Raw genomic sequence first — 10,956 nt, 5'->3', positions numbered from 1 at the left:
AATGTGTGGTTTTATCACTCTTTTACGTTAGTCAGTTTGGATTTTGCTTGTTGGTCCGACAAGCTTTCTTTTTTTTCCTCCCCTCGGTTAAGTGAAATAGAATATGGATTTCTCTCATATTTCTGCCTATACCAGTTTATAATTTCTTTCTATGCCTGAAAATCTACTTATTTATTTACCTATTCTTTTCTAATTGCCTGTGTCTTTTTTTTCCGTATATCTCAGAATGTGATGGGATATCAGGATATATTACTCTTCATCCATCCATCATCCAATCCTGCATTGCCCCATGAGGAGCGTAGGAGCCTGGGACTAGGCAGTTGGTCCTGACATTTAAGATGAGAGTGACCAGCCTCACTCATCCTTGAGTGATATTACATGAGCAATCAACTCCAACCACCCCTTGGATATAAACTTTCACCGGCTCAAATCGATTGGAGCGCAATAATTACCCACTTAACCACCAGGAGCCAAAATTGGTTATATGGTTACCACCCAGCGTAGTAAATGGTTTCCTGGTATACAGGAAACTATTTGGCTTGTCACTCAGTGTAGAGTCACCCACAGGCAGAAGGAAGAGGAAAGAATGAAGGAAAGAGAGATGAGGAGTGTAACGTCACCCGTAGGCAGAAGGAAGAGGAAAGAATGAAGGAAAGACAGAAGAGAATAGAAGGAAAGAAGGATGGAGGAGAGGAAAGGCAGACACCTGAGAGCAGCACTACATCGAGTGAGTGGATGGTGTGTGCCCCCACCTACCACACTACTTTTATTTATTTGTCTTTGTAGATCGATGTTTGCATATTTTTTAATTGGCAAAGGACTCTTGCTGCAGTGAAGGCCTGCAATTTCGGCAAATAAGGTAGGAAATGCGATGGGTACCAGAATGCGTCAAAATATTCAGGGAATTCTTCACTTACCACTCATAAATGTCTACCTTTTTATTACACCCTCACTCGCATAGTGGGTGTGGGTGATGTATTTTGACCGGTGTGTGTTAGTGTGTGTGTGTGTGTGTGTGTGTGTGTGTGTGTGTGTGTGTGTGTGTGAACAAAGCAGTCAAACATAATTTACTGGATTTTCGCCAAACTTGGGAGAAGGGTTGAAAGCCAGCCATGGGTTCAGCTACTCATTCAGGGAACAGTAAGTCAAAGGTCATACTGGGTTAGGTCAAAATTTGACCTAGCAAAGTCAACTTAAATAGTATCTATATAAGTTGGACCAAACTGAGATGATGGGGGAGGGAACTGTGGTGGCCTGGATGATGATGTAGCCTTGTATCCGAGGACATTGGGTGAACAATTCGACACAGGCTCAGAGGCCTATGTTACAGAGATGAGCACCATGGTTATCACTTCATGACGTCTGCCTCTGCCTTTACCTTTACCTTTTAGAGGATGAGTTGAGAGTAAGACCAAATTTGATGGAAGGGTAATGGGTCAGACAGAACTCGAATGCTATGATTTGGAGGGCAATCGATCAAAGGTCAAGGTCACAGGACAAAGACAAACATTTTGCCCATGGGTGAGATGATGGATGGATATTGCACTGTTTAAGTGCTCCTTACCTCTGTTTCTTTGTGTGCTGTCAAGTTTCTGTGTCTCTTAAATTCCGATTAGTTTCTGGATTTAACACTGTTTCTATTCCTGTGTATCGAGGCGTTTGTGTATTGCTTCATATATATTTCTCTGTCTGTCGATCATATTCCCCTTCCAAACTGTGATAGGATATCAGGATTTCGTGTTTATATTTCCCCATCTGTTTGTCTGTCCTATATGAGCATAAAAACTGTCAAAACTTATTAGAATGTATTGGAATATGCATGAATGTTAATGTGTAATGGGACATCTGGATTTACCACTTTTAGGTCCGTCTGTTTATGTCCCACTGTCTGTCTAACTGTCTACACATTTTTTATGTGGATGGACTCATGCCGCTGTGGAAGAATGCAGCTGCAGCCAACAAAGCAGGCAATAAGGAGGGTGTCAGAAAGTTGCAGCAAGATGCAGTATGATAAATGTCTAGTTTTATCACTACTGTCTGCCTCTCTGGTTATCTCCAGTCTATCTGTTGGCATTATATAGGCTCTAGGTCAGGGGTTCTCAACCTTTTTAATCTTATGTACCCCTTGAAGTCTTTCAGTATTGGTCACGTACCCCTTACCCACAATGCAGCATCAGGAGGGGTAAAAAGAAATGCATGGTTTATTGACTTAGTTTATTAAGTTTAAATTGTGTTTTATATGTGGAGCAGACAAACTTTTCAAGTAATGTGAGTATGTCACTATGAGGTAGTGTTGAAAGGAACTAGTTACTGTCATAGGGAAACACTATGTGACTGGCTGCTAGCATGCAATACATTTACTAAAATAGAACTATAGCAGACAGTTTTCGATCACTGTGACAGTGAACTAGTGCTGCTTGCAGCTAGTTGCAACTTGTAACTAGTAACAGTGATAGGTAAGTCACTGTGCGTGTGAATAGCATAAAAAAAAATAATAAAACAGAACTAAATCAGACACATTTTTCCAATAACTGTGACTGTGAGGTAGTGGTGCTATATACAGCTTATAACTAGTTACTCATGGGGAAATTACTGTGTGCGTGACTAGCGTCACTAGCATGAAAAAAAAATAACAAAATAGAATTAAGAAGGCATTGTGTTCCACTGACTGCGAACTAATGCTGATTGTTAAGCATCGCAACTAGTTATTAGTCACTAGTTACTTACTCATAGGGAAGTCAGTGTGTGTGACTGCATTAAAATACAAGTATATACTAATTCAGTGAGATGGTTGGGCCTGTTTCTTTGCTACCAACAAGTCAATCCTCGGCACAGTCTTTGAAAGAGCCACTCTTATGTCGTCTTTGACTGGAGGACGAGAACGTAACTTTTTAATCAAGCACAGTGCTGAGAATCCCTGCTCACAGCAGTATGTAGAAGGAAACATCAAGAGGTTCCGTACACATTTCTTTGCTAAAGCAGGATTAGAACTTGCCATTGTTGACCAGAATCTTGTCAATGACAAACTATCGAAAGAATCTTTTGCAGTTGAGTCACTGACAAAGTCAACGAATTCTTCTTGTAATTCATCTGGCAGTGATCTAGGGTCCATCTTCAATGGATTTCGAATGAGTTGGCAATCTAAGTGTGATATCAGGAAAATAGTTATCCGACTCTTGACTAAGAGAAACCAAGTGCTTCTGGATGAGACCACTGACCTCATCCACATCATCTTTACACAGAGCTGACAAGCTGTCGCTCATTTTCTCAAAAAAGTCATACCGACCCGCTGTGACTTTTTCTTGCCAAATTTTGAGTTTCATTTGAAAAGCTCGCAGCTTGTCGACAAAATCAATCACAGTTGCCGAGTAACCTTGAAGTGATCTGTTGACTGCGTTGATGCGAGAAAATATATCATTGAGATAAGCCAGCTTCGTGATCCACCTGTTGTCTGAAAGCTTGTTGACAAACTTCTTTGTTTTTTCTTTCTCATTTGTCAAAGAATTCCTTCAGCTCCTCCTTTAATGTCGCAACTCGAGCCACTACGTTACCCCTCGATAGCCATCTTACATCTGTATGAAAAAGGAGTGACTCTTCCTCAGCATTAAGTTCCTGACACAAAAGACGCAGCATCCTTGTGTTCAACGGACTGTTTTTAATAAAGTTGACCATGGCTACAACATCGTCAAGTACGGTTTTGAGGTCTGGAGGTAGGGTCTTCACAGCTAATGCGTAGCGGTGAATCATACAGTGCATCTTGCTTGCGTTGGGGTTGGCTGCTTTCACCCTTGCTTGGAAGCCAGACCGACAGCCTAGCATTGTAGGGGCACCGTCTGTTGTACGTCCCACCATATTTCGCCCAAGAATGCCCTTATTTTTCAAAAAAGAGCTGGACACAGCTTCAATGATGTCTTCTCCCGTCGTTGTATATTCCAGAGGGTGACAGAATTAAAACTCTTCTTTAAAGTCTGAGTCTTTTATATACCTCGTGTAGGCAAGAAGCTGGGCACAAGAAGATATATCAGTTGATTCATCAAGTTGAATTGCAAATATACCTAGAGGAGCTTCCTTGATTTCCGCAGTGACTTGATGCTTGATATCCTCTGATAAGTCGCATATTCTTCGATGCACAGTATCATTTGACAATAGCAAGGTGTTCAACTTCTGTGCCGCATTCTCCCCAAAGAAGCAACCAACAATATCTTTGCAGCATGGCAAGACAAAAGTTTCAACTATTGTGTGGGGCTTTTTATTTTGTGCAACACTCAGGGCAACTATAAACGAAGCACGGAGGCTAGCTTCATTTTGTTTATGTACCTGACCGCTATGATCAAGTCTGATACGCTTGAGAACAAGTGCCTTTCTCTCAAAATAGGACTGGTCTTTATCAGAAAGTTCAGGATGACAGCTGGAAAAATGTCGCTTGAGGAGACTAGGTTTCATGGATCCTTCTGAAAGAACTTTATGGCAGATCACACATTGCGGCAAATCCTTGCCTTGCTTGTTCACAGCTGTGAAGCCAAACTTGAAATAAGACTCACTGTACGTTCTTTTCTTGCCAGAGGAAACCATTATTATCTGGAATTTGGACAAACAAAAATGCAGTTTACAAGATGGGTATAACAATCATACACTATCTACCTATCTATCTATATACCTAGGCTGCTTCCCCCAAGGAAAGGGAGGTAGCCGAGACAGGACGACACACCCTCCATTTACTCATCCATTCAAACACATTCATTCACATCTTAGCCCCAAAGGGGAGAACGGACAGATCCTCACCGCACCACACCGCACAAGGGTCAACTGCGCAATGCAATCAGTTACATCCGCAGCAGGGCCCGACAGCAGAACTGGTTTACCCCTGCCACATCATAACAGACCCATCCCCTTACCCGCACCTGACCTGACTAGCTGATCAGACCAAATGCGGGAGAATATCCCCTCAGGGCTGCGTCATCACTTATTCATTCACAATTTCTCTCCATTTATTTCTGTCATGCACAGCCACTCTTCCTTGCTCAACAGACATCCCTCTCGCATCCAGCGCTCTCTTCACACTGTCCATCCATCATACTGCACACCACAGGGTAATACTGCACACCACACAGTCACTTACCAGACCACACAATCATACTACACACCACAGGGTAATACTGCGCACCACACAGTCACTTGCCACACCACGCAGTCATACTATACACCACAGGGTAATACTGCACACCACACAGTCACTCACCACACCACACAACCATGAGTGAACTAACAGTGGAATTGAGTACACTTAGGAAGAAAATGAGTGAAATGGCAAGTACAGTAGTCAATCACGAGAGTGTTATGGAAGAGTTCAAAAATGACACAGAGACAATTAGGCAAGTTAGCAGTCTTATTGACCAGAGCAGTGATATTGAGGAGAAGATAACACAAGTGAATGAAGCTGTGCAAAGCTACAAAAATAATGTAGAAACCACGTATGCTGAAATGGTGAAAGTAAAGAAAGACTAAGAAACAAGGGTGGAGGAAAAAAGCATTAAAAAGGAGGTGAAAAGAATAATCCAAAACAATCCAAAGTTAGTCAGAGATTCAGTAGAGATAAACAAATCAATAGTAATCATTGGTATAGAAGAGGAAGAAGTTAAAAACAAGATCACTAGAGACAAAAAGGAGATGGCAAATGTAATGAGCTTACTGAAAGAAGTATCAGAGGAAATCTATAGTAAAGACATAGAGGAACACAAAAGGTTAGGGAAATACGAGAAAAGCAAGACAAGACCTCTAAAGGTGACTTTCCAGAGTGTAAACACTGTGGAAGAGATACTAAAAAATGCAAAGAATCTTAAGGAAAAAGAGGAGTTCAAAAATGTATGGATAAAAAGATGCCTAACACAAGAGGAACTGGAATTACTGAAAGAGAAAAGGAAGGAAGCAAAAACAAAAAATGAGGGAAGATCAGAAGAGGAGAAGAAGAAATTTTTTTTTACAAAGTAATAGGATTGCAGGTAAGAAAGTGGTACACAAACAGGATGGAAGAAAAAGGAAGGAAGGTAGTAGAACCATGTCATGACAAGTATATAAACAAGATGATAAAGTTGATGTACTCAAATGTGGATGGAATGGTATCTAAATTACTAGAGATGAATGATTATGTCAGAGAAAATGAACCACAAATAATATGCCTAACTGAAACAAAATTAATACCAAGGATATCAAATGACATACTAAACTTAGAGGAATACAATATATGGAGAAGAGACAGATATTTAAAAAAAGGAAAAGGAATTATAATATTAACTAAGAAAAATCTAAAAGTCAAGGAAATAAAACTAGATATACCATCACAAGTAGAACTGATTGCAGTAGAGATCGACACATCTGAAGGTAAAGTAATTGTAGCCAATTTGTACATGCCACCCAGATCAAACACATGGGAAAGAGACGAATATGAGGACCTGGCAGAGAGTACAATTCAGAGTGTAAGATCATTGCTACATAAAATGGAAGAAAAATCGGAAAGAATTATACTAACTGGGGACTTCAATACAAATATAAATTGGAATACTCTAGATATAAATAGCCAAGAAAGCTATTGAGACCAAAAGCTCCTGAATCTCGTACAAGAGTTTTTCTTAACGCAACGTGTGAGGGAAACCACCAGAAAAAGAGGACTTGATGGACCTTCAGTGCTAGATCTAATATTTGCAAGGCAAGAAAATGATATTGACAGTTTAATATATCACCCTCCACTCGGCAAAAGCAATCATGCAGTACTAAATTATAACTTAGGATAACATATGACATAGTAAACAGCAATGATAGTTACAAAAAGAGCCTAAACTATAAAAAGGGAAATTATCAAGACCTAAAGAAGTATTTCTTAGAAGTTGATTGGGAAAATGAGCTTAGAGGACAAGATTTAAATGCTGTATATAAAAAAAATCTGTGAATTTTATGAAATAGGAGTCCAGAAGTACATCCCACAGCACAAAGAAGCAGATAAGAAAATACAGAAATGGTTCAATACAGAATGTAAAAAATCAAAAGAAAGAAGAGATTTGTTGTGGAATAGATACAGAAGTGAAAGGGCGTATAATAATTACAAACAGGCAAGAAACGACTATACAAGAATAAGGAGGGAAGCCCAAAAACAGTTTGAGGAGGATATAATAAATAAAAGTAGTGATCAACCAAAGCTGTTTTACAGCTATATCAGAAGCAAAACTAAAGTAAAAGATATAATACAATCCATTATGGACGAGGGAATCACTTATACACAAGAGAAAGATATTTGTGAAGCACTAAATAAGAATTTCCAATTAGTTTTTACAGAAGAAAAAATTTTTGAGAGGGACTATGTGGAACACGCATGTCCACACATACTACCAGATATAAAAATAGCAGAAAAAGTAATACAGGAGGAGTTAAGTAGATTAGACAGAGGAAAAGCAAGTGGTCCTGATGAAATTTCATGTTGGGTATTACGAGAATGTGCAAAGGAGTTATGTAAACCATTATTTTTAATTTTCAAGAAATCCTTGAGTCAAGGTAAACTACCTGATATTTGGAAAAAAGCAAATATTGTCCCCTTATTCAAGAAAGGAAATAGACAAAATCCACTCAACTACCGACCAGTATCACTGACCAGTGTTGTAAGCAAGGTATTAGAAAAACTTATAAGAAAAGCTTGGGTAAATCATCTAGAAGAACACAGTATGATAACAAAAAGACAGTTTGGTTTCAGAAAAGGAAAATCATGTGTTACTAATCTGTTGAGCTACTATGACAGAGTAACACAATACTGTACAGGAAAGGGAAGGATGGGTGGACAGTATCTATTTAGATTTCAAGAAAGCTTTTGACACAGTACCACACCAAGACTTTTATGGAAACTGTACCATCAAGGAGGAATTCGAGGCAAACTGTTTTGTTGGATGCAAGACTTTCTCATAAAAAGAGAAATGAGGACAGTACTAAGAGGAAAGTACTCATCATGGAAAAAAGTGACTAGTGGAGTACCACAGGGTTCAGTGCTGGCACCAATCATGTTTTTAGTGTATATAAATGATATAAACAGTAACACTGGAAATGAAAGCTATCTGAATATGTTTGCAGATGATGCAAAAATACAAAGGAGAATTACTAACACAGACTCTTGGAAAGAGCTACAAGAAGAATGAAATAAACTTCATGAATGGAGTAGTACATGGCAAATGGAATTCAATGTGAACAAGTGTCATGTAATCAAGTTTGTTAAAAGTGGAAAAAGACCTGATTGGGATTATAAGTTAGGAAATAAAACCCTATACACATCAGAAAGAGAGAAAGATCTAGGTGTGATTATCAATAACAGACTATCTCCGGCTGACCACATCAGCGAGAAGGTACGGAACATGTATACACTGCTTGCAAATATGAGAATAGCATTCACATACATAAATGAAGACATGCTAAGAAGGATAATAACATCATTCATTAGACCAACCCTGGAATATGCATCAGTAGTCTGGAGTCCTTATCTCAAAAAGTACATAGACAAAATTGAAAAAGCTCAAAGGGCCGCTACAAGATGGACACCATGCTTAAGGGACCTAAGCTATGAAGAAAGACTAAATAAACTGAATCTACCAACACTACAGGAGAGAAGGAAAAGAGGTGACATGATAATGCTATATAAATGCATATCAGGAAAGGAGAAAATAGACATAAATGATTACTTAACATATGGAGAAGCATCAGCAAGAGGACTCTGCAAAAAATTGCATAAGAAGAGAGGTGATAAAGACGTAAGGAAATTCAGTTTCCCAAACAGAGCAATTGATCAATGGAATGCACTACCGAATGAAATAGTGTGTGCCAAAACAATTCACAAATTTAAGGATATGTACGATAAATATGGTTTAAGACACGGGACAGTACGAGCTTGACTCATTCCTGTAAAAATACAATTAGGTAAGAACAATTTGGTAAGGTAGGTAAGAACAATCATACTGTACACCACAGGGTAATACTGCACACCACACAGTCACTCACCACACCACACAATCATACTGTACACCACAGGGTAATACTGCACACCACACTATGCACTCATACTGCACACCAAACAGTCATACTGTACACCACAGTAACACTGCACACCACACAGTCACACTGCACACCACACAGACAAGTCACCACACCACACTGTCATGCTGCGCACCACAGGGTAATACTGCACACCGCACAGTCACATAATGGCAACAAATGTACCCATCAATTCATTGGTACACTTTCCCAGCAAACTTGCCCAGGAATTCGTCAGAACATAACATATGCGTCCAGGAATTCATCAGTAAATAATAAGAAATGTGTCCATGAATTTATCGGTGTGTGATAACAAAAAAAATCTGCTCATAAATCTATCAGTATATAAAATCTATTATTAAATGTGCCCATGAATTCATCAGTGCCGTACGTAATGACAAACAATAATTGTCTGAGAATTTATGGGTCAGTCCAGGTCCTCTAATAGACTTACACCCACCCCCCACATGTGAGCTGGGTACGGTAATGAATTTACTAACTAACAGGCAGACGGACAAACATACATACATCGATGATCACAGTCTCTGCCGCAACCGCCGTTGGCAGACGTAATTGAAAACCACAAACTTGGCCATGAAACCATTACCAGGTATTATGGCTGCAGTGTAGGCACATGACTTCGTAGCCGCAAGCAAAATCCATGACAACTTAAACGAGGAAAAAAAATCAGACTACAAATACACTGGAAACCATGAAGCAGAACTCAACGTACCTGAGGGTGAGGGTACTGGGTGACAGTGAGAGGCGAACAGTGCATCTCACTTTGGTACCTGTTCGGTACGCGTGAGGAGAGATGTGATCGATAGAAAACGAGCAAGGGTGACTACTGTATTATGGGTTTGCAAGGTTGTGTGGCAAGTGTAGTCCAAGAGAGCTTTCTCTCAAATGACATAACTCCAAGAGTTTCCTTGTTAACGTTGTCACTTAGTGTCCTGGTTCTAGTGGAGGACACATCTAGCCTAGCTCATGTAGGCCACTTTCTACAAACAAGTTTGCAGTTATTCAAAACCGAAGTATTTTGAGAAACCTGTCACGTACCCCCAAAATTCCTCTCACGTACCCCTGGGGGTACGCGTACCCCAGGTTGAGAATCCCTGCTCTAGGTATATATCTCATAACACAATGTGCAGGATGTAGTGTCTACTGGGGACACACAGTTTCTCACTAGGAATGTCAATCCACATATCTATCCACAATCTTGTTGTCCCAGACCATTAAAAATGCTTAACATATGATGTATCTCAAACAATTTCTTTGTAGTCCAGACGAACAAGAATTTCATGACGTAATCAAACACGTGGGGTAACCTGCCCTAGTCGATTAGTTCACGTTAATGGAAATCTACCAGACACTACATCACACACACATCTGAGAGATTCCCTTCAGGTCAGAAGGGGTTAGAGAGAAGGCCAGATAACACAAGAGTCAATCAGGAGGCCTTGCCGTCACGCTACGTTGTGCTGTAAATCACAAGTCGATACAACTGTGTACAATACACTCCGTAACCCAAGAGTTGCTTTCTAACTCATCTCGCTGATACACAGAGGGAGAAGGTGAAAGGGAGAGAGAGAGAGACCTAACTTATTCACTCCAGCCGACGACACACCCATTTACTAAGCAGCGACAAGTTTGAGCCATGCAACGTCTCAGGACTTTATTCTGGCAGTACTTCGACGATCTACAATCGACCTCCCTATCTCCCTACAAGTACCTACCTACGGCTACACTCATCGAGATTGGTGGCAATCGGTATCAACAAACCAACTAAAATAAACTACGCTCCTCAATATTGGTGACAGCAGTTCACGAAGCCGATTAACGTCTCAGTCACCAATCAACAAACTAATTACAGTCAAAACAATCTACGTCTTCTAC

General features: G+C 40.0%; 1 protein-coding gene across 1 annotated transcript; it reads right to left on the bottom strand.

The window, feature by feature from the left end:
* Positions 1-3,489: 3,489 nt before the first annotated feature.
* On the bottom strand, positions 3,490-3,852 carry LOC145400772 (protein FAM200A-like). Its single transcript, XM_080273210.1, has one exon. The coding sequence runs from the start codon at positions 3,850-3,852 to the stop codon at positions 3,490-3,492; it is 363 nt and encodes a 120-aa protein (XP_080129336.1).
* Between the last annotated feature and the right edge of the window lie 7,104 nt (positions 3,853-10,956).

The sequence above is a fragment of the Coenobita brevimanus genome, chromosome 53, assembly GCF_032717465.1.
Source record: "Coenobita brevimanus isolate Jiangsu-jjx chromosome 53, ASM3271746v2, whole genome shotgun sequence".
NCBI classification, from domain to species: domain Eukaryota; kingdom Metazoa; phylum Arthropoda; class Malacostraca; order Decapoda; family Coenobitidae; genus Coenobita; species Coenobita brevimanus.
Note: the sequence above shows the minus strand (reverse complement) of the source record. Positions and strands in the feature narration are given on the sequence as shown.